At 48.0% G+C, this 24,418-nt stretch overlaps 1 protein-coding gene across 3 annotated transcripts in view; it reads left to right on the forward strand.

The window, feature by feature from the left end:
• SLC25A22 (solute carrier family 25 member 22) overlaps window positions 1–24,418 on the forward strand; it is a 318,065-nt gene that overhangs the window by 155,125 nt on the left and 138,522 nt on the right. For all 3 annotated transcript variants that reach the window (XM_086957761.1, XM_086957763.1, XM_086957762.1), the window contains exon 4: window positions 14,241–14,296. In XM_086957761.1, the coding sequence (XP_086813887.1) occupies window positions 14,241–14,296 (56 nt within the window). The remainder of the gene's footprint in view (window positions 1–14,240; window positions 14,297–24,418) is intronic.

Consider the following 24,418-nt stretch of genomic DNA (forward strand, 5'->3'; position numbering starts at 1 on the left):
GAGCCCAAAAACAATCGTGAGCGTCGTCGAGGCAGGTGTGCCTTCTTCACAAATCTACCGTGGAAAATCAGCTGTGATGCTGGATAGAGGCTTTTGCATCCTTGATTTTCACGAGCGCAATACCCGTGCTGTTTCTGTGACCAGGAGCTTATTTCTCTTCATCTGCTGAACTGATCATTCTCTGACCTTTTATACACACAAGAAGCATGTGTGAACTCGCATGGTAGCCCTGCCCGTTTGGCCCCGCCCACACACTCGCGGTTTGCACCGTCTTCCCGCCATTCACCCACTATGATGGACAGCTCACTCAAGGGACCCCTGCGCCCTTCGGGGCGATTGCATAGTAACACACACATGGTCGCTCGAACTAGTTGATGCTCAAATTCAGTGACTCATTCATTAGCCCAAAAACAACGTGAGCGTCGTCGAGGCTGGACAGGTGTGCCTTCTTCCCAACTCTACCGTTGAAAATCAGCTGTGATGCTGGATAGAGGCTTTTGCATCCTTGACTTTCACGAGCGCAATACCCGTGCTGTTTCTGTGACCAGGAGCTTATTTCTCTTCATCTGCTGAACTGATCTTTCTCTGACCTTTTATACACACAAGAAGCATGTGTGAACTCGCATGGTAGCCCTGCCCGTTTGGCCCCGCCCACACACTCGCGGTTTGCACCGTCTTCCCGCCATTCACCCACTATGATGGACAGCTCACTCAAGGGACCCCTGCGCCCTTCGGGGCGATTGCATAGTAACACACACATGGTCGCTCGAACTAGTTGATGCTCAAATTCAGTGACTCATTCATTAGCCCAAAAACAATTGTGAGCGTCGTCGAGGCTGGACAGGTGTGCCTTCTTCCCAACTCTACCGTGGAAAATCAGCTGTGATGCTGGATAGAGGCCTTTGCATCCTTGACTTTCATGAGCACAATACCCGTGCTGTTTCTGTGACCAGGAGCTTATTTCTCTTCATCTGCTGAACTGATCTTTCTCTGACCTTTTATATACACAAGAAGCATGTGTGAACTCGCATGGTAGCCCTGCCCGTTTGGCCCCGCCCACACACTCGTGGTTTGCACCGTCTTCCCGCCATTCACCCACTATGATGGACAGCTCACTCAAGGGACCCCTGCGCCCTTCGGGGCGATTGCATAGTAACACACACATGGTCGCTCGAACTAGTTGATGCTCAAATTCAGTGACTCATTCATTAGCCCAAAAACAATTGTGAGCATCGTCGAGGCTGGACAGGTGTGCCTTCTTCCCAACTCTACCGTGGAAAATCAGCTGTGATGCTGGATAGAGGCCTTTGCATCCTTGACTTTCACGAGCACAATACCCGTGCTGTTTCTGTGACCAGGAGCTTATTTCTCTTCATCTGCTGAACTGATCTTTCTCTGACCTTTTATACACACAAGAAGCATGTGTGCACTCGCATGGAAGCCCCGCCCCAAATCCGCAAATCCGCAAAATCCGCAGATTTTGCGGATCCACGATCCGCAAATCCGCGGATCATGGATCCGCAAAATCCGCCCATGCCTAAAGCAGGCCCAACAGCGTACTAGGCATCAGTGCAGATCTACAGACAGGCTGCTCAGATAAGCTGCAGTGTTCAAACTTACACCTTCAGATAGTGTCTGATCAATGACCACTGGTCATAGTAAAGTGGAATTAAAGCCTGGCTCTACCAGGAAAACCAACATCTTTCGAGAGGGGAGGGTAATTCGTGAAGGCCGTTGTGGCTTCCTGAGCTGTCTAAGGCACAGTGCCAGTTCCTGGGTGCACTGATACACTGGTGAGGGTCTGCCAGGTACTGACAGAACCCTTGCCCTGGCTGTGCCTCCTTACTTTTGCTTCCAACACCAGCCAAGGCTGAAAGAGCTACTTGACTTTACTATGGGGTAAAATGGGTTGGGAGACATTGTGGGAGGGAGTAATAGCAGTAAGTAACGCTTCCAGAAATGGACAGGTCCAGAGACTGATTTAAACGAACATTATAGGAGGCCTGGAGTGTTGCAGGGTTTCTGCCCCAAAACAGAACTATGTATAGGATTTTGTGACCTTAGTGCATAAGGCCTGAGTCATGCTACCACCTTAGTACCCATGAGCCCAGGACCGACTAGCTATAGTGTCTCACTTGCTCTCCTACTCACACACAGAGAAACAAATGATTAGACACCCCAGAACGCAACACTCCCCTTACGCAAGTGCCTGAATTTTCTCAAGTTCGGGAAACTTCTGAAAACTGAACTTTTTAGCAATCGATTGCCTGCTCCCACCTTTGTTCCTCCATCGATAATGCAGAGGTACCACTCGAGGGTGATTCCAGCGCTCTACAAATCCTTCAGTCACTCCAGAATCTCTCAGGAATCACGGTTGCAAGACACACCCTTTTGCTCACACTCCTGTACTTGTCCACAATAAAATCTGACAGAGGCACAAACAAGTTTAAAATGTTTATTTTAACTAACGTGCCCTAATATGCAGTATACAGACCACAACAAGCAGAAAAATGCATAATACAAATATGGTCAGCATAGCAGCATAGCAGTTAGTCTATAAATCATTAAAGGAGATGTCATTATGAAAATACAGTATAGCCTAACCTCCCCCCCTTACATAGAAATTGTATTATTATATATTAGAAGATTTCTGGGCTTTGTCTGCAGACCCCATACCTTAGCTTATAGATGGAAAATGTATGTCATAGGTGCTATCTCGCTCTTCTCCCTGGAAAGGTCCCTCTCCAAGCGTGTGCTACTTATTTGTGTATTTCGATAAGACCAAAGTACGATGTCCCAAACAACAGCTGCATCGGTATGTTTTGTCTAGGTGCTAAGGCCTGGCTAGAACAAAATAACAAGGGGCATTGTTGTTCGACCTTGTTCGCAACATTTAGACAAAATCCCAGGAACCTGCAGAGTGTGAACACAGGGATGAGTTCTCATGTAAAAATGGCAGTAGAGACAGTTGCAAAAATAAAGTCTTGTAGTAACGTGCACAAAGCAGCGGGCAATCTGCAGCATGATCATGCTAACTTAGAGAAAAGGACAATGTCCCCATGGGCCATGTGACAGGGGTAGGGTAGGTAAATATCTGGCATGTGACTAGTTCTGCAACAGCCATTACACACCTGCCGTTGGCATGGACATGCGGCTCAATTGGAGAGTTCTACCTGAGGGCAGGGTTTGTCCCTGGTTGACCTTCTTAATATCTGACGTTTTAAACGGGACCGGCTATCTCTGTTTGCTTTCGGCTGACTTGGCAGGCGAGGGAACCGGTGCTTGAGCAGAGCCTGTTGGCCACATGCCTGGCAGCAGCTGCCCGTCGCCTTGTCTCCAATGCCTGGCACGCACAGACACAGTGCCCTCTAATCTCTTCATCATCGAAGAAGGAATGTCCAGGGTGAAACAATCGCCATTTTATCTGGCTGACTTCAAGCAGTCAATCTGTACTGTGACACGTTTTATTTCCGGCTAAATATAGCCAGCCTCTTAATCAACCACAGCACATCTACACTGCCGGAGGGAAGGAGCACGTCTAACATGCTGATTCATAACAGAAATGCCCACGATTCCCCCAGCAGCGCCGCAGCATCCTTTCTTCAGAGTTGTCCTTGTCCCCTTAGCTTAAACAAGGCCTTTAATCCTTATATATCCAAGAAGGCCCGTTACCTCTATTTTTCATTTATGTAAATTAAGTTAAGTTATGTAAAAATAAAAAAAGCAGGGGGTTATAAAACTCCCAAATAAATAAACAATAGAACTAAAGAAAGAGGCAGACATTAAGTGAGACAGTCAAAAATAGGATACAGGGAGTATGCGATGTTCACTATGCTGTGAAACCGAAAGTAAACATACTACTTTCAGGCAAGCAGATGCCCTATGAAGAAGGACTCTCTGCTCGCTTTCTCTTCAGATCTGACTTACCTGTTGGTGATTTTAAAATGCTCAGAGACATAACCCTTCACAGGGAGGCAGCACGCAGGGAAAACAGCAGGAGTAAAGAAGTGCCTTACTACCAAAAGGTAGTAGTATGCAGGAACTCTGTGTACGCAAATTTCGCGGCACTTCCTGCCATCTATGGTGCTGTCCCTGGCTCACTTGGCCACTGGATTCAAGATAGCCTGGCTGATGAGGATTATGAATCCGAAACCGGTCCCAGGATACTTGTTTCCGGTCCAGGGAAGACATGGCTAGGCAGTTCGGGCTGGACTGTTCCCATGAGGCACAGGGTCAGAGTGATTTGCATATGGTCATGTCTGAACTGGGGTGGCTTAGTGAGCTAAAGAATGGTGATGGATTAAACCCAGATCAGTTGACTGGGGGTGAGTGTTTGATTTGCTCAAACGCTCCGTCCATCATCCCCTTTTGTTTCGCTTTGTTCTCCCTAAGTTGGCAGGGTATGCTCAGACGTGAGTCCCTTGCTCACTTGGCCACTGGATTCAAGATAGCCTGGCTGATGAGGATTATGAATCCGAAACCGGTACCAGGATACTTGTTTCTGGTCCAGGGAAGACATGGCTTGGCAGTTCGGGCTGGACTGTTCCCATGAGGCACAGGGTCAGACTGATTTGCATATGGTCATGTCTGAACTGGGGTGGCTGAGTGAGCTAAAGAATGGTGATGGATTAAACCCAGATCAGTTGACTGGGGGTGAGTGTTTGATTTGCTCAAACGCTCCGTCCATCATCCCCTTTTGTTTCGCTTTGTTCGCCCTAAGTTGGCAGGGTATGCTCAGACGTGTGTCCCTTGCTCACTTGGCCACTGGATTCACGATAGCCTGGCTGATGAGGATTATGAATCCGAAACCGGTCCCAGGATACTTGTTTCCGGTCCAGGGAAGACATGGCTTGGCAGTTCGGGCTGGACTGTTCCCATGAGGCACAGAGTCAGACTGATTTGCATATGGTCATGTCTAAACTGGGGAGGCTGAGTGAGCTAAAGAATGGTGATGGATTAAACCCAGATCAGTTGACTGGGGGTGAGTGTTTGATTTGCTCAAACGCTCCGTCCATCATCCCCTTTTGTTTCGCTTTGTCCACTTCATTAATGGCATGTCAGTGGTGACATTCCTATTTGCTAATCGGCTACTGTTCTCTATTCCAAAAGCCCCATTTGAAATGGGTGAAGAACAGGCGCGCAAAGCCCATTGGACTTAAAGGCCCCCCTCCTGCGTCTGTGGGTGGCAGCCCGAGATGAGACAGCTTCACAGGTGCACACACAGCCGCACCCGAGTACTTCACAGGTCTTTTAAAGACCTTTTGCCTGTTAATGAGGTGTTGATGGTCTTCACCCCTTCTTAGGCCCCCTGCAGCTTCACTCTGCCTCTCCGCTGTGGGAAACAATTAAATGTGAAATTTTATGGTGGAGTGCGCGCCCCCCCTGAGATGGCGTCGCACCCCCCCCAAGGGGGCGCACTCCACAGTTTGAATAACTCTGCCCTACAGGGAGCTGACCAAGTGCAAAACTCTCCCCCTTCATGGATGATGGAAAGGTTGTGGTGTGGGGTGCTTCGCTGCATGTCCTGGTTTCATTGTATTGTATTGTAGCATTTGTAGGGCACTGAGGCACTTACCCCTAAAGATAGCAAGCAACACTGTGTATGATGCGTGGTTGGAAGGGTGCTGTTTTCTTTTTCATGTCGTTTTAGGGAAGAGGATGTAGCCTTGCGGCTAAATAGGTCAACGTAGAAGCTGGAGAACCGGGTTTGAGTCTCGGCAACGACACTCAACATCTTGTGATTCTGGGCAAATCACTTAATCTCCCTGTGCCTAACAAAAATGAATGTGTCCTTATGTAGCAAAACTGGTGCAATGTAAAGCGCTCTGATACCCGATATCTTCGAATCTAGATCGCGCTATTAAAAACCCTATGCGGGAATTGTTTCCATGTTGTGTATGATGACACTGAGGTGCCTGGCGGTGTGTGTGATAGATACAAAGTGTATAGTGGAGTAACATTAGCCCAGTTCCCGTGGTGCGGGGAGCCCTGAGCTCCAGGGGACCCCCTCGGGCACTTTGTATTGGCAGCAGGCCCCTGGCCAGAAAGCTCCTGACTGGGTCCGGAGGGGAGCCCTCCATGTACTTTACATGGGAGTTCTCTCAAGTTTCGGTACACCAATGAGGGAGCATAATTCTAGCATGGACTAAATGGTTTAGCCACAGGGGCAGCAGGATGCTGTGTGCCGTACACAAAATACAGGGGTTATTCAGATACGGCCCAGTAATCCATTTACCAACAAGTACCAGGCTGTTGAATGAGTAAGAGGATACTAAAAGAACGTGAATGGGAAATTGTGACATACGAAGAAGCCATACATCATTTTTTTTTTTTTGTTAAAGGCAGCAGCATTGCCTTCTGCTTAATAAATACACCCCATGAGGGATGAAGGAAAGCTGTCAAGGCGGGCAACCTGAGTAGAAACTACCCTGATTTCACCTACTTGTGCAGGGATTCACATTCCAAGGCCCTCTCATGCTCTCAAAGGTGGAGGATAACCAGGTCCTGGTCGGGTCTTATCTTATACCCGCCAAGACAGGCACCCTTCACATGCGAGGGTGAGAGATGAAGCACTTGGTTGGTCGCTGCTCTGACACCACAAGAGGAAATCGGCTTGCCTTTTTACTAACCCTGGGCGGAGTGGGCGTAGTGGGGCTTCGCGGAGCTACGTGAAGTGGGCAAGAAACTACGCCCACCTCCGCACTCCGCGTAGCCCCACTACGCACCACAGGCCTCCCTCCCGCCCTTCCTAAATACTTTAAATTACATCTGTAAAAGAATTAAAAGGCACTTACCTTGCCCACCGCTGCCCGCCGCGTCTCCTCGGCACCCTCTCTTCATCGACGCCGTCTTGGGTAATAATGCGCATGCGCGGGCGGCAGCGCATGCGCATTATTACCCAAGACGGAAGCGACGAAGAGAGCGAGCCCCGGGGACGCGGCGGGCATCGGCGGGCAAGGTAAGTGCCTTTTAATTATTTTACAGATGTAATTTAAAGTATTTAGGGAGGGCGGGAGGGAGGCGGGTGGCGGCCAGCTACGCTCCGTCTGCGGAGCGTGCGTAGTGCCGAATTCTACGCCTGCTACGCAAAATGCGTAGAAGCCGGCACTACGCACACTCCGTGCACGGAGCGTAGCTGCCCGCCCACCCTTACTTTTTACCCTGTTCTTCTCACCCCTCCATTCATGCACGCCCAATACGTTTTGTGTATCCTAGTGACCCTTGTTCTTTCTAGTTTACATAAGGCATCCTTCTGGCCTGCTAGAGTTTTCTCCAAGAAGAACTCCCACTTTCATTATTAGTAGAGATTGACATTTTATGGTAAAAAAGAGATAAAGGGGTGAAAGGAGAGTTACCCTGCTACCATTGTTTCTGATAGGTCAGCAGAATGCCACCAATTTGATAGCTCTCAATTTAGTCAATCTTACCCCAGCTCTTCTCTGACCTGTGAGAATTGTGAAAAACACTATTTATATAATATGCCTCCACATGTTCTGAGCTTCTTTGTCTGGCCTATTCCCACTCTACCCCTTTCTGCAACTACTCCCATCGCCTCACTCAACTGCGCCCACCTCTAGCTGGAGATTTTTAAACTAAAACAATAGCAGCCTCATCCGGAGTAGTAAGCACCTTGTAAACACAATAAATAAAATTTACTATAGGTGTCACCTCTTGTCCTCCACATGTCCTAATTCAGCCCTCTGAATGTCGGCTCCAGCCAGCATGGTGAGTTGATTGAGTCTACTGGATACTGAAGCTCAGGTCTGTCCTGACAGAGAGAGCATTTGCCTGCCTTGTTCGTACAAGAACTCTGGTCTTGTGATGCACAGGTAGATTGTAGGGACAAACTAGATTACACCTTTGTATTTTAAAGCTGGTCGTTATGTGTCAGGCTAGCCTCACTGACTCCTGGGCACTTTGCCACTTCCTGGTGATCATTCGCATTGGGATGTTTTTACCCGGAATCTGCCTTTATCAGCATTAGAAGATGCAAGTATGCCAAGCCATGCCAGCCAGGAAAACTGAGATTACCTGAACCACATTAAGGTTGGCAGCAATGTCCCGGGGTAGCCTTGCTCAATCCGCAGCATTTTGCCTGCTGACCCATAGCATTGAGATCAATCAGCATTTATCGGCATTAGAAGATGAAAGTATTCTGAGCCCTGCTAGCCAGGAATCCTCAAACAACCCCCTACCACATTAGGGCATTGAGTGTTACTAGATGAAGACTCCTACTTCCATGCACTTTAGTTCTTTGTTGTGGCTGCTTGAGTTTTACGCAGTTCTTCTCTCCAATATGGTGATAACAAATAATTATTTATTATATTGACTGTGTTGTTTATTAAGAAATAAAAATCCCATTCTTGGCCCATTCTTGGCGTATCGCACATAAATGCACCTCTGGAAATATTCCAAGAGAGCAAAAGTTGGCAACTCTTGACTTTTTTATAGGGCTCGCCTGCGACAGCGCATGCACTGTCGCTAGCAAGACCTTATGTTTTTTCAAACAAAAGGTCCTAGAACCCACTATTCAGGCCCGGACTGGCCGTAGCGGGCACCGGTCAATCCCCTTGTGCGCCTCACGGGTGGGGGGCGGTTTTGGGCCCATGGGTGCCGATTTTGTTACAGGGTCGTGCAAAATCGGCCCCGGCAAAGAGCTCGGCGGCACCCCCAACCCTCCCCGGGCGGCCGAGCACTTTGCCAGGGCCGGTTTTGGTTCCCAGTCTGGCCCTGCTACCACTATTTCTTAACATTTTTGGTTTCATCATCACTCATTTCCTTGGTACTGATTGGTCCGCACATGCTGGTTTTACTTTCTTCTTCATGTGGTTATCCCTTCGAAGAAGCAAGGACCAAGTACTGATTAATTGTGTGATTAGTGTCTTTCCGCTGCTCAAATTTAGATACGTTTTTATTCTTGCTTCCCCTGTCGTCGTTGCTTCCTTGTCTTTGTTGCTTACCCGTTCTTGCTTGAACCTACCCAACTCCCATCGATTGCCCCCCGCTGCTTTTGCCACATTTGGCTTCCAGTCACCTAGCTAAAATGACATGTATGGGAAGCAGGCCAGAGTATCCTCAAACAAAGTCAAAAACGGGCAGGAGATGGCAGCTTGTGCCCGAGGGAATCTTAGTTCTGAAACATGTATTTGGGTTATTAGACGTCTGCTCAGTCTGCAGTGCAAGACTCCCTCCCGTTTCGTTTGAGTGACACGGATTTTTTCATCTAGTCATAGTCTGTCTTTATCACTCGGTGTCCAAGCCACCATTGATTTCTGCATGTGTAAAAACCTAAGCTTCTTTTGGTGGATTGAAGGAAATTATTTCCTAAATTGTGTAATGTGCTTTTTTTTGTGACTGAGTACTTTGGTCATGAAGCAGGGAGCACTGCAGGTATGCAGAGCAGGGTGTTTATGGGATTGGGTGTGCCCTGTATGTTGTTCTTTCTCCCGGAAGACAGGATTTCACAACTGTGTGCACTTAGGAAAAAAGCATGAAGGTAAACGTGCAACATCTTGCTACATTTATGGGTGTTCCCAAATAAATCTTTGTGTAATGTAGCTTTTAAAAAAGGCATTGGCAAAGTCCCTCGGTCTTATCCCTGCAAGATCTATTAGCTTTGCCAGTGTATGTTAAGCCATGTTCTGAAGCCGTGCATCTGTTGTGTAGCATGGTTAAAAGTAAAAAAAAAAGCCGAATTACATAACTAGCTTTGACCGCATCATTGCGCCTTTTTTTCTTTCAACCATGCTGCACAACGTGTTAAACAACACGGTTTAAAAACACATTGACAAAGCCAATAGATCTCGCGTAGGCAATACCTGTTCCCTTTTCCAATTCTTGTTGCAGATGCTACAGATTACCTCACCCTGCTCTCTACCGACATTCCCCCATATCTTCTCTAGTCTTCCTTAGATAGGGCACTGAAGGTTCGCTTCTAATTCCTCATCTTCCCCACTCCCCCCGTACTCGTATTTGTTGGTTTGGGTATGGGGAACCTTCAATAGGACCTGATGGCCCTATGGCAGATAGGATGTTAGGCCAGTTTTGGAAGGTGCAGGCAGCTGAGGCTTTCCTGTCCAAAGCCCAGCGCATCCCTCTCAAAGTGGAGGAACCTTCAGTATGACAGGACGGAGGCACTGCTGATACACCTACTCCACCAAACTTTAACTGCCCCATGCTATCTAATTGATTAAGGCAAAAAGAACAGATGATGGACAAATACTGAATTAATCAAACATTCACCCACAGATCTGGGTTAAATCCATCGTTTTTTTGCATGCCACACCATTCTAGTTTATACCCAGCCATATGCAAATCAGTCTTGACCCTGTTACCCATGGGAACAGTCTGGCCCTAACTGCCAGGCAGGTCTTCCCTAGACCAGAAACAAGCTTCCTGGGACCGGTTTTGGGGTAAAACCCCTCATCAGCCAGGCTATCTTGAATATAGTGGTGTAGCGAGCACGGAACCCAAGTCTGGGCATTCTCTTCCTACTTAGGGTGACAAATACAAAAAGAACAGATGATGGATGGAATGCTGAATCAATCAAACATTCACCCCCAGTCACAGATCTGGGTTAAATCCATCTTTTTTTGCACACCTCGCCATTCCAGTTAGACCCAGTCATATGCAAATCAGTCTTGACCTTGTTCCCCATGGGAACAGTCTAGCTCAAACTGCCACGCCAGGTCTTCCCTGGACCAGAAACAAGCATCCTAGGACCAGTTTGGGGGTAACACCCTTTATCAGCCAGGCTAGCTTGAATCTGGTATCATAGCGAGCACTGGACCCACGTCTAGGCATACCCTTCCTACTTAGGGAAACAAATGCAAAGAGAACAGATTTATTTATTCATTTATTTAAAAGGTTTTATATAGCCCTGGCTCCACCCTGGGGTATCTGTGAGCTTTACATTGGAATGACATTAGTACATGGAATACAAAACTGTGGTGTCCAAAAGAAGCATTCAGACATGATGGACTTTGAGAACAACATTGAGTACATTGAGTAATATAGCTTGACTTAATAAAACATGCAAAGAAGTAGCAATTTTCAAAACAACACGTGAATAGAGTAATTACAAATTATTACACAGTATGAAGGAGGTAGACTCATTTTTTGTGAATAAGGAAGAGTTGTGCGAGTGAGAGAAAAGGGGGGGAGGGGAAGTGTTCGGAAAGAGGTGGTTGGGTGGAAGAAAAGGTGAAGATGGGTAGAGAAGGGGGTAAATAGGTGGGGTCGACACAGGAGGGGGAAGACAGGGTTTCAAGAAGGGAGGGAGAGTATAACAGGTATGGTAATGGAAGGATTAAGGACCTCAATGTTTGTTGAGCAGGTGCATTTTAAGGTCTTTTTTGAAACTGACATATGAAGGGTTAAGTCGTAGATCTTTAGGGAGGGCATTCCAGATGCTGGGAGCCTTACCAGAAAAGCAGCAAGATTGCGCAGCTTTCTTTTTTAACAGAGGGGGGAAGAGGAGAGAGTTGGTGCTTCTCATCAGTTGGGCACTGCCCGCTTTATTGAGTTTGTTTGAGAGGTAGAGCGGGGTATTTTGATGAAGGGTTTTGTACATAATGCAGTCTATTTTATAGGTGGATCTGCCTTCGATAGGAAGCAATTTAAGGGTCTTGAGAGCAGGCGAGATGTGGTCAGAGCGTTTGCAGTCCGTTGTAAGCAGGGCCCCTAGGTTGAGAATTGATTTGAGGGGGGCAAGGTGGACATTTGGAGATCCAGAGAGTAGGGCGTTGCCATAGTCAGTTTTCGAGAGGACTAGAGATTGGACAACAGATTTGAAATCTTCCATTGGAATAAAAGGTTTGATTTTTTTTAAGATGTTGTAGCGTGAAAAGTGCTCCTTTTGCCGAGTTTTTTATGTGGGAATTGAGCGTTCACTTACTGTCAATGGTAATGCCAAAGGATTTTACTGATTCGGATAAGGAGAGCGAACAGTTTAGGGCATTAAGGTCAGAGGTCCATGTTTGGATGGGGAGTGGGTGGTTTTTAGGAGATAAAATAATGATTTCAGTTTTGTTTGGGTGGGTATGAGATGATTTGAGTAGAACCAGGTTTGTATATTAGCCATGACAGTGTTAAGGTGTAGGACATCTGAGTGGGATTTTATTTTATAGTACAGTTGGGTATCGTCGGCACACAGGTGGTATTTAATACCGGCTTGTTTAAGTATGAGAGTAAGGGGTTCCATAAATAAGTTGAATAGAGCAGGAGAGATGATAGAATCTTGGGGTACCCCTAGGGAGACAGGAGTGGGGCTTGAGAGGCAGTTTTGGATTTTGATTTGCTGGTTCTGTGTTGGAAATAGGAGGTGAACCAGTTGAGGACAGTGCCATTAAGACCGAAACAAAGTATAAGTGTATTGAGTAAGGTTAAATGGTTAACTGTATCGAATGCTGCAGAGAGGTCTAGGAGAATGAGTAGGCAGGTCTCACCATTATCCAGGGGTCGGTGGATGTCATCAACTATATTTAGAAATGCAGATTCAGTGCTCCAGCTTTTAGGAAAGCCGGATTGTAGAGGGTCGAGTAGGTTGTAACTAGCCATGTGTTTATCCAATTGAAGAAGGGCACATTTTTCTAGGGCTTTTGAAAGAATGGGGAGGTTTGAGATGGGGCAGTAGTTATTAGGGTAGTTGGGGTCAGCCTTAGGGTTTTTAGGAATGGGCGTGACCTGTCCGAGTTGGAGGGAGACAGGGACTGGACTGGACGGAATGCTGAATTAATCAAACATTCGACAACCAGGCACAGATCTGGATTGAAGCCATCTTTTTTGTGCATGTCACACCATTCCACTTTAGACCCACCATATGCAAATAAGTCTTGACCCTGTTCCCCATGGGAGCAGCCCAGCCTGAACTTCCGGGCCAGGTCTTCCTTGGGCCAGAAACAAGCATCCCGGGACCGGTTTCGGGGGAAAACATCCATCATCAGCCAGGTTAGCTTGAATCTGGTGGCGTAGGCAGCACAGGACTAAGGGTGAGTGGTTGAAAAGGTTCAGCACTCCGTCCATCATCTTGTTGTGTTTGCTATATTGAGGCAACAGCATAGCATTTTCCTCAAAGGGAGACTAATTTTTATCCAGGGCTGCAGAACTGCACTTCACACTAGTACAAGCCCATTCCTCCCAGCAAAAACAAAAGCCCTAGTACCAGTGGTGTTTCAGCAATGTTCCCCTACAGTGGTCACAACGACACAAGCCATTTCTCATGTGCACCACTTAGTCCCTTCTTTTGGGGATAGATGTTCCCCTATACAAAATGTCCTTAGGTACTAAGTTTTTGCTCTACTTAACTTTCATTGAACTTCTCTCTGTCAGATATAACGTTTATTTTCAAATGTTTGGTTCACCACCCAGACGCAAGATTAAAGATCCTTTTACCTAATCTTAATTCCTGCTCACCACTTGCTTCTCAATGTTACACAAGTTAATGGCTGCTTTTCAGTTACTTGTGATCTGGGAATACTCTTGGACGTAACAAACAGCACACACCTGGACCAGGTTCGCAGAGAGATCAGTATGGATTGGAAGCAAGAGAAGTCAGGATTCATGTCAATCAGAGATATCAGGGTGGATGGGAATCAGAGAAGTCAGGATGGATGGGAATCAGAGAGATCAGGATGGATGGGAATCCTAGATATCAGGATGGATGGGAATCACAGAGATATCAGGATGGATGGGAATCTGAGAGATCAGAATGGATGGGAATCTGAGAGATCAGGATGCATGGGAATCACAGATATCAGGATGGATGGGAATCACAGAGAATCAGGATGGATGGGAATCTGAGAGATCAGGATTGATGGGAATATCAGAGATCAGGATGGGTGGAATCCGATAGATCAGAATGGGTGGGAATCACAGAGATTAGGATGGATGGGAATCTGAGAGATCAGGATTGATGGGAATCAGAGAGATCAGGATGGGTTGGAATCAGAGTGGCCAGTGTGGGTTGGTATCACAGCCTGACTTAGTCTCTCACTGCTACATCGCTTCTGTGATTGAATTGTTTGCCATTAGATATATTGGGAATCTTACAATGCCAAATGTACCAAAGGGCGCTGGTCTCAAGTCTTCCCATTCCAGTAACTATCATGAGCATTAATTACCATTCTGCAGTGTAATAAAGAGATATGTAGTACCAATTATGCACTTAACAAAAAATGTACTGACTTGCTTGTGAATCCTTGGAGCATCTAGCATGAGCTGAATTCTCTTCTCGATTTCAGGTCCGACTGTCTCATCAAGACGATACGATCGGAGGGTTACTTCGGCATGTACAGAGGTAAGGCTGGGTCAGCGACTGACGTATGATGCTTGTAGGAAACATTGTGCTGGGGAGACTAGCCCCACGTTTGGTGGCTTACAGTGACTTAAGTCACTAAGGGCCGATGTGACAGGATGCGTAGTGAGTAAGGGGGCTGGAGTCATGCTGAGAACCAAATAATGACATTTATAAGTATGTGGCACTTCTTTCTCTTTATATAGGTCTTGCTTTAAACCCAAATAGAATTAACATAAAACCCTCACAGTCTCCTTATGGGTACTGCACATGACATACAGAAATAATGCTATAGTTTAATTGCTACTTTTGTCTATTTGAAACAACGCATTCCACGCCATAATGCGGAACATGGCATAGTAAGAGAAACATATGGGAAAGTGCAGGTATTCTAGACAAGGGCGGACCTACGTGGATTTTATTGGTTCACATATAGAATTCCCTCCCAGTTTCAGTATTATGATATATATTCATATTTAAAACCTGCTCCATGTTGTGGTGTAGGGAAAGCTATTGTAGATCTGTATTGTCAAGTAGTGCTACAGGTCAGCCTTGAGGTGCTGTGACAGCTCTATGTGCACGTGTCAGAAATTAAATGAGAGGGCTGCTGCATGTCATAACTTGGAGGAGTAGTGTGACCAGTTGAGTACAATCCTAGACTTTCCTTATAAAAAGCATTGCTTTCAGAAGTAATTGTACACCCGGGTCAGATGAACTGAACCAAGACTACAAGTCCCAGAATAAATTGCGGTGGTGAACGTAGCCTAGGCAATATGATCTGGACTTTTATTGCAACCATAAAGATGCAATTGTGGGGAAGTAGGTTTCCGGTGCTTGAAAAGCTGCGGGTGTTGCAGGTAAGGATTGAAGTGCACTGGCAGGGTGTGTGGGTTTCAGTACTGAAATGGCAGAAAGAATTAGAGGACAGGATTAAGGTACGACGGCTGGGCTGCAAGGGGCCTTTAATGTAAGTGCTGTAGCATCAGGTGGCACTGCATGTTGAGGCGCATTGGCAGGCGGTGTTGATGGGGCCCAGTAGTGGAATAGGAATGCATGGAGTTGCATCATCGTAACTCACTGTATCCTCCATAAAGGGCAGTGCAAGGGTTTCGCTGGGTGAGAATTGAGGTACATTGAAAGATCTATGTGATCCTAAGGCTCGAGTAGCAGGAGCAGCGGTGTTGCATGGAACAGTTTAAATATAAATCTACTGAACAGCGGTGGGCACGAGCTTGATGAGATATCACAAGGTTCACCAAGCAGCCTCACACGAGCCCAGATCCAAGACTGTAGCTGGGCTGATTCATCCCTCCACTTGCTTCAAATGCCAGGTTGCTTGGGTTTACCGTCCACTCCGATCTCTCACAAGACAGCCTTGGACAGCCTTCTTCCCTGAAATCGCCTCTAACTTTTTACATTTACCTGGGTTCAAGAATCTTCTCAGCAACATTTTTGCCTCTTTGGGCCTCATTGAAGTCAGATCACTGTAGCCAGCAGTCTGTTAGATGCAATAAAATAAGAGGACCACATCAGTCCAACACCCGCGAGGCCCACGTCATCAGGGCTGCATTTCCTGCAATGCTTCAGGAGTCAGTGAACCATGCAACTTGGCAAAAAAGGAGAATGTAATGCCTTGTGATCAATGTAACCCAAACAATCAAGACGTTGCAAGGATCCAAAAATTGGAATACCATAACTAGCCCAGAAATCATCTAAATTCTACAGCTGTGTTGACTGAATCATACATTAAAAAATACAAATTATGCGGTATGTTGTAGAACATTCAGGGTCAGAATTCCACTATCTTGTCATTTTGCTGTCTGGGAAAATAGTTCACCTCATGGTGTACTCATATATATGAAAGAATCACGTTAGTTATAGATTCCTTACCTTAGAATTACCCCAGTCGTCAGACTGGATCCGTAAAGTTTTTCATCAGCAGTACCTCTGGTCGCCAGGATGACATTGCGGCAGCTACTTAGACGCCGCCCTCGTATGCTCACGTCAGCTCTTTCTTATTCCGCGCCAGCCCACGCAGATCCGGGAAGAGCGGTACCTCCAGTCACTTTTTGACTGAATTATTTTCGACTTTTGTCGACTTTTTTTTGCGAGTCTTCGACTCCTATGGTGCACAAGTGATACCCGGTTTAAAGGCCTGTGGGTCCTGCCATCGCATGATGTCGGTGACAGGTCCACACTGTATGTTTCTTTTTTGCCTGCAGCGCGACCACGACCCCAAGTTGTGCTCCGACTTCCGGTCAATGGCGCCGAAGTTTTTGCAGGAGAAGTCCTGAAAGCTGCTTAAGCATCAGCAGTCGGCTCTGTGCTGTTGGAGGTCCCGATCGTGAGGGAGCTCAAGGGACTGGTCGTAGAGCCACCACCATTCAGGTTCCAAATCTTCAAAGTCTTCACACTAAGTCGAAGCATAAGAAGAAGTCGAAGAAGCATTGCCGCTCTTCGACTTATCCTCGTTGGTTGGCCGATCCTCCGGGGCCCGTGGGTGGTGCCCCTAGTGCGAAGCCCGAAGAGTTAACTCCGAGTTTCCCTCCCTTTCTGGGCCCCAGAGCGACTCCCGCCCAGCATCGTATGTTCTACGAGTAGATGCATGCCATCTTTGGGCAGACCGACCCCGCCGGCGCGCCTTTGGGCCCGGGGACTCGGTTGGAGGGCCTCGGCCTTCGCTGCCGGCGGCTCCGGCCCCGGCGCCGCAGGCCCTTCCTTGGATCCAGGCATGGATAGGCGCTGGTTGACCTCGTTACGCCTCCACCGACGCAGCTCCCGACAGCACCAGTACCAACACCAGTCGGCCCCCTGGCCGGCGTCGACCCTGGCCTCCATATCCACGTGGACATGGAGCAGGACCGCCGTCTTCCAACGCCGGACCCAGCGCCAAGAGGGGTTTTTGTGCCCCTGTTCACTACTGGAGCCCCTTTTCAACCTGAATGGCATCCAGACGACTGGGAGGGGTCAGGTGACCCTTTAACTGATCAGCTAGGTTCTGACCAGTATCGGAGAGAGGAACTGGGGGATGCCAATGGTCTCAACACTTCCCCTAACCTTGACATGTTGTCTCCTCCTACCGTGGCTATGGAGGAGTGAGCATCGTACACAGTGGTGTTGCGTAGGGCGGCCGAGGCTCTTAACCTCATGCTTCCTACGGTGGTGATCAGGACTAACCTCCTGACAGATGTGCTTCAACTGGCTGCGAGCTCTTCGGAGCACCTGCTGCCGTTTAATGAGGCCCTTACCGACATCCTTTGTCCAGGCCCAACACAGGGGCTCCCCTGGACAGGTTGATTGCCCGACGCCATCGCCCGCCTTCGGGCAACCTCACTTTCCTCTCCCAACATCCCACCCTGGAAAGCTTGGTAGTCCAAGCCTCCCCTTCCTAAAGCGCCTTCCCTACTGCTCCACCGGAAAGGGATTCCAAGATGCTGGACCACCTAGGTAAGAAAATGTTCGCTTCCGCCAGCTTAGGACTGCGGTCCGAAAATACCCCTTATCTCTTGGACCGTTATTCTCACTCGGTGTGTGATACGGTGGCGCAGGTGCTGCCTCAGTGTTCGAAGGAGGCCCGGGCAGTGCTCGCCCAGGCTGTTGCCGCCATGAGGGATGCAGCGAAATTCACAATACGTTGTAGACTGGACACCGCCAACTCTCTGGACGGAACCATTTCCACATCAGTAATGCTTCGTCGCTACGCCTGGATGAGGTCCACTGGCTTTTCAGGGGATGTCAAGAACACCTTGATGGACATGCCCTTTGATGGCCGTCGCCTTTTAGGCGATAAAGCAGACAACGCTCTAGACTGTTTCAAGGACTCCTGGGCTACGGCCAAGTCCTTTGGCCTCTCCACCAGCCCTGCGCAGTCTGCTTGTCGCCCCTTTCGTGGCTACGGAAGGGGGTGCCCCGCTAAGTCCGGCCCAGAGCCACAGACCGCAGCATGTTACCCAAACTTCGCGCGGCCGGGGATGTGGGAACAACTGTCGTAGTTCCGGGGGGCAGCGTGCGGGCCAGTCCACCAACCCCCCTCTGCAGCAGCCTCCAAACCCTCCTTGTTCAGCCTTTCAGGCCCATCAAACGCCAGTGGGCGGCAGGATACGTCATCACCTCCCCCACTGGCTCACCATCACGCCGGACAGGTGGGTTCTGCAAATAGTCCGAAGGGGCTACTCCCTCCCCTTCGAGACTACCCTCCGGCCATGCCACCGAGATACCACTGCATGTCGGAGGATCATCTAGCCCTTCTCCAGCAGGAAGTTACGGCTCTCTTGACCAAGGGAGCCATCGAGCATGTTCCTGTCCCAGAAGTAGGTTGTGGTTGTTACTCCCACTACTTTCTGGTCCCCAAGAAGAACAAGGGCCTGCGTCCCATCTTGGACCGCAGGTACGTCAATCGCTTCCTCTGGAAGAAGTTCAAGATGTTGACTCTTGCTCAGGTCTTGTCTGCCCTCGTCCCGGAAGACTGGATGGTAGCTTTGAACTTGCAGGATGCTTATTTTCACATCCCTGTCCTGCCGGCCCACCGGTGTTACCTACGGTTCACAGTAGGCCATGGGTATTTTCAATTTACCGTGCTCCCCCTTTGGCCTTACAAACGGCCCTCGGGTGTTCTCAAAAGTGATGGTGGTGGTCGCAGCTAATATGCGCAGATCAGGGGTTTCACTCTTCCCCTATCTCGACGACTGGCTGTTGAAGGAGGGCTCACCACGGGCAGTCGTCTCCCACCTCCAGACTACGGCCGACATCCTGCATACGCTGGGGTTCTCCATCATTGTGCCGAAGTTGCATCTGATTCCCTCTCAGAAGCTCCTCTTCAGCAGAGCGGTTCTGGACATGACACGATTTTGGGTCTATCCTCCCTAACAGCTAGTCCGGGATATTCAGGCTATGATTCCGATCTTTCAACCTCTATCCCGGATTTCGGTCAGAATGATTCTGAGGCTGCTCGGCTTCATGGTCACCTGCATCCTGCTGGTCAATCATGTCAGGTGGCATATGCGGGCTATGCAATGGGACCTGAAGTTCCAGGGGGCGCAGCATCAGGGTAATCTGTCCGATTGCATCCAGATCTAGGAGGACACTGCATGATAACTGCAGTGGTGGCTCACAAACCAGGATTGGGTCAAAGGCAGATCCCTCTCCCTTCCCCAACCAGACCACACTGTGGTGAGGGACGCATCCCTTCTGGGATAAGGTGGCCACATGGGAGAGGCGGAGATCAGAGGCCTCTGTTCTCCGGCGGAGTCCGGGCTTCACATCAACCTTCTAAAGCTCCAGACGATGCGTTCCTTCCCTCTGTCCAGGGAAGAGTAGTGCAGGTGTTCACCTTCCAACACGCAGAGGGTACTGCTGATGTAAAAACTTTCCAGATCTAGTCTGACGCCTGGGGGTAATTCTAAGATAAGGAATCTATAACTAACTAATGTTTCTTATAGATATATCGTTACCGAAGGTAAGTAACTTGTTCGTTAAGCTGGTAACAATCTGCATCTGAAAGGTGACCAGTTAACCTTTGCAAGTTTTGCGTCAGATTTTTTATTACCCCATCATCTACATCCTCCTGGTCCCTGTCCTATCATATTGAGGATATACCAGGTAACAGAAAGCACCAACAATTTGCGGCTGAAAAAAAACCTTTAATGCCAATATCATTAATTACATCATAGAAGACTTCACAACAGAAGAGCCAAGTGTGCTCAGACAAATCCAATGCTTCTCAAACATGAGATGAGAAGTCCAGGTTGCCGCTCTCAAATCTCTTGGAGCTAGGCACACCCCGCCCCTGTCCAGGAGGCTGAAACTGCCCTAGCAGACCTGCTCCCCCACCGAAGAATATGCATGGCCATAGCCGGCTGACCCATCTACGGATGATCAGTATTGAAGCTTTTAGCACTATAGGAATACATCCCGGATCGAGCTGTAAAACCAGTCCATCTTGATAAAAATCGCAACTAAGGATAGGTCGCTAACAAAGCACTCAGTTCACCCACTCTTTTGGCTGACGTGATTACCAAAAAAAGCAGTTTTCACTTTATTACTTTAACACTTAGATAGTAAATTATTTGAACAACAGAATAATGGAAGCCAGTTGGAACGCGACATTTCAGACAGAAGTCTAATTTATGTTTTTCAAGCAGATCATGGAATTTGTAAACGTTCTAATCTAGGCACGAGTGGCGAAGGCAAGGAATGCCTCCCGAGACACTGAAGGAAAAGAATCCTGAAATGGGTCACATTCAGAACAGCTCAATGGCTTCGAACCAGAAAGTCGTAATTTGAACACAAACACAATGTATGAATAACTTTAACTTCCTGATACATCTTTTTGGACTTGTTTATAGGGTTTTACTACAGTCGAGTGCGGTCAGAGTAGGCGTACTAAGTGCAATCCCCGTGCATTTCCTGCCCTCCTCTGCAGGTGATTTAGCTGTAACTTGGTCCGAACTGCATCATACATATTGATGTTGCTGATTCCCGATTAGATATGTAAAAAAATAGCGCCTCCGCTGGAATATGTGGTCTGCGAATAGTGTTAGGAAGTTTGTCATCACACTGAAGGGAATCCACCTTTCATTATTGTGGCACATGGGCCTGACAAAGCTGGCCTGGTCCTCCCAGGGGATAAGCATTTTACCAACACCTCCGTGTTGCCACGGAGACGGTACCACGTGGCCTGTGGTTGGCTTTCAGCAGCAGGTGGTGTGTGGAAGGGATGTTGCAGGCGATTGGCTATCCATCCAGGATGGTTACCATGGCAATTCATGACAATCCCTGAACCCAGATGAAAACTGGTGCAAGCAGACAAACCAAAAGTCGTAACGTGAGCACAGGACTCGCTGAGAAAGATGATCGCGGGAGTAGGTGTGAGTGGGACGTGCGGATGCCGACCTAAGATCTTGACTGATGACAGGCAGCAATGAGATGAGTGAGGTCTGAAGAGAGCAAGGCGTTGGTGATTATGCGAAACGCGGCAAACACAGGGAACCAGGGTCTCCCTGCCTCTGCGTGCAGATGTGCCCCTTGTGAAGGAGCCTCCACTCACGGTCTCCCGGTGGGTGCTGCACAGGGCAGCATCACCAACTAAAATGCGAGTGTTTCATTTGTATTGCCAGTGAAGTTAGCCAATAGCTTAAGTGATCTGCCTCACTGCCTTATGCTGTAGTGGGCAGAATAAAAATCTGAATGAGCCGGCAGCTTTAAGAATGGTATCGGTTGGCTCAACGCATCTGTAAGTATATTATGCATATAGTTGTACTAAAATCAAAGGTCTTGGCAGACGCCAGACCTCGAAATAAACATGGAGCTCAGTGGGGATGAGAGGCTGGGCCTGGGTGAAGAGATGCACACACGACTTTGTTTTAGGAGAGGGAGTGGGAGCACTGCTGTGCTAGAAGAGGGAACGGACTGTATTCAGGCGGGGAATAAAAGGGGCAACATTAGTGAGCATGGATTACATGGGATTACTGGATGCAAAGAGCCCTTTTAAGACGCAGGATTCTGATAGGGATGGAATATAGAGAGGGTTGGTACGGGAGGGAGAGAGCAGAGAGGGACTGTGGAGCTCCGTGTCTGAGATTGTAAAACAGAACTCTGAAAAAAATAAGAAATTGTACTTTATGGTGGAGGATGGAGTAGCAGAGTATTTTTTCAGAGGGAAGAGCAACACAGCTTTCTACCGGAATCCACTGATGTATACAGCCCTCCACCAAGGGTTTATTGTGTAATGACCTGGTGCCCAAGACTCCTCTCCAAACCACAAACTCTGAACAGTGTCCTGACTGGTTCCAAATTCTGTAAACAGAGGCATCCTCGTTTTTAACAGATTTTCCAAAGTACCCATACACACACTGCACCATTCTCAAGTTTTACCAAGGGCTTTTTTATGCTGAATGCTCCTCAATCATAAGTAAAGTCCTTTAGAGATCCTTACAACTTTTCATTGGAAGGTGTATTCATGAAGGTGTTAGGTCTTACAGTGAAACACCGTAATGAAAAACAGGGACATTACAGTTGAAAGCCAACATAATTTAAATCAAAGAAGGGCGTTTAATGCTCTTAACTACAGAGTTCATTGAAGTGGACCTGGACTCTCCCGCGGAGAGAAAGAAAGAAATGGAAATATCCTGGAAAATACCATCCCTGACGCTCTGCTTTGGAGACAAAGCTAACTGTTTTCCAGCTTGATACTAAAGTTGCTGACAAGAACCCTTAACTTGTCCCTTGCACCTGTACCCTCTTAGGAGGTCCCGTCTTACCACTTGCCTTCAACCGGCAAGGGGACCTCCTCAGTTGCTGGACCCTTCTGTCATCTCAAGGTTTTCTGCCCTCTTCTGCATATGCTGGTGAGGCTGTGGCGGAGACTAGCCCAGGGTTCTGCCTTAGAGGTGTCTATTGCAACGAGGTATTTGCATTTGTCTTGCTCCCCTCCACCCGGGCAATCAGACTTGGAACAACAACGATGTATAACGGAGAATATGTGACCAGTTGCTGATGGAGCGCACAATTCAAGAGGTAACTGTACTCATGAGCAAAGCAATGTCTGCAGGAGAATCATTTGCACTGCAGACAAGAGAGAACATAAGGCCAGATCCCGCATAGGGCTGCTGCTCTGGGTTACAAGGAGACCAGTCTCATACTGTGCACCAGTAGCTTAGTGAAGTAATCGGAGGCACCTGCGGGGAGTTGGATGAAGGGAATTGGAGATAAAGGTAGAGTTGGTGAACTGCTTGTCCTGCCTTGAATTACAAATGTGGTTGCCTTAGAATGGGCCATGGTTTTTGCACAAGGCAGGTCATTTCAGCCCTAACCATTGGACCAATGAGACTGATAACCCCAGTAGTGCCATTCAGAACCTTTACACTGACCGTGAAATTACACAAAGTATATAACACTTGATGCACTAAACACTGAAGCAATATCAGAGAAGCTCACAATAATATCTCTTAATATCCAGAACCTTTGATATAAGGCAGTGCAGTGTAAGGGAGGGTATATTCTGTTACTTTTTAGGTCTCGCCTGTCGATGCGCATGCGCATCGAGCAAGCGAGACTATGGTGGCTTATCCACTCTTTATCCAACTTGCAAGGAATCGTGGCGATTCCTTGCAGTGCACGAGAAATTTAAGCTCAATGCGCATGCGCATTGAGCTTAAAAGCGCGTGCACATGCCCCCAGCCGCCTGCCTTGCCTACTCCCTCTCTCACTGCCTCCCCAGCTCCGCCCCCTCACTTCTTGATTGCACGGCCGCTAGGCCGTGCCTCCCCTACTCTCCTCCCCCCTCCTCCTCCTACTCTCCTCCACTTCTTGATTGCACGGCCCCTACTCTCCTCCCCCCTCCTCCTCTACTCTCCTCCCCTGCCTGCCGTGTCGCTCCTCTCCCCTCTCCCCGCTCCGCCCCCTCCCCTGCCCGCTGTGTCGCATTTCTCCTCCCCCCTCCCCACAGAAATGCCCTCCATCTTCCCGTTCTCCAGGCTAGGAGGCTGCAGATCTCCCGGTTTATTATTATTTACGCTTTCTCCCGACTGGGAACGTCCAGTGGGACTATCTGTCTATCATAACATATATAGCCCTCACACTACCCTAAAATTAGGTCTGTTGATGTGGAATAGTATTTGTAAGTGTTTAGGACAAAGTCCCTTCCGAGCTTTGCACCTCTCTAGACTGTACTGTTTTAACCGCGTTTCTCGGCTATTGCACATAGGTGCTGAAGGGGCTTCTTTAAATGAATGGGTTGTTATGGAATATTAGGCAATTAACATGGGTTATGTGTCTATCCATAAAGACCAGCCTAGAAACGTGCTGACAACTGCCTTTCACCCGTTCGTGATTGATGACTGTGTACCACATAGTTAGCTAAAAGCAACATGTATTTTAAAAAAAATGCTATTGTTAAACCAAACTTCTCTGTTACAGCGGACAAGTATGACAGAATCCTGATTACGTAATAAAATCATTTGTCAACTCAACAGAAAATAATGCAGCTTTCTTTCTGCCATCCCCTGTGCTAATTTCTATACAGTTCACCAAAGCTTTTAACCAGGCTCACCTTGAAGCCGAATTGGGGGGGCTTGCCGAGGATCACCCAGTGCATCTGGTTGTAGGAGCTGATAAATGTCCATGTTT

Source organism: Lissotriton vulgaris, chromosome 2_1 (genome assembly GCF_964263255.1).
Source record: "Lissotriton vulgaris chromosome 2_1, aLisVul1.2, whole genome shotgun sequence".
NCBI lineage: Eukaryota > Metazoa > Chordata > Amphibia > Caudata > Salamandridae > Lissotriton > Lissotriton vulgaris.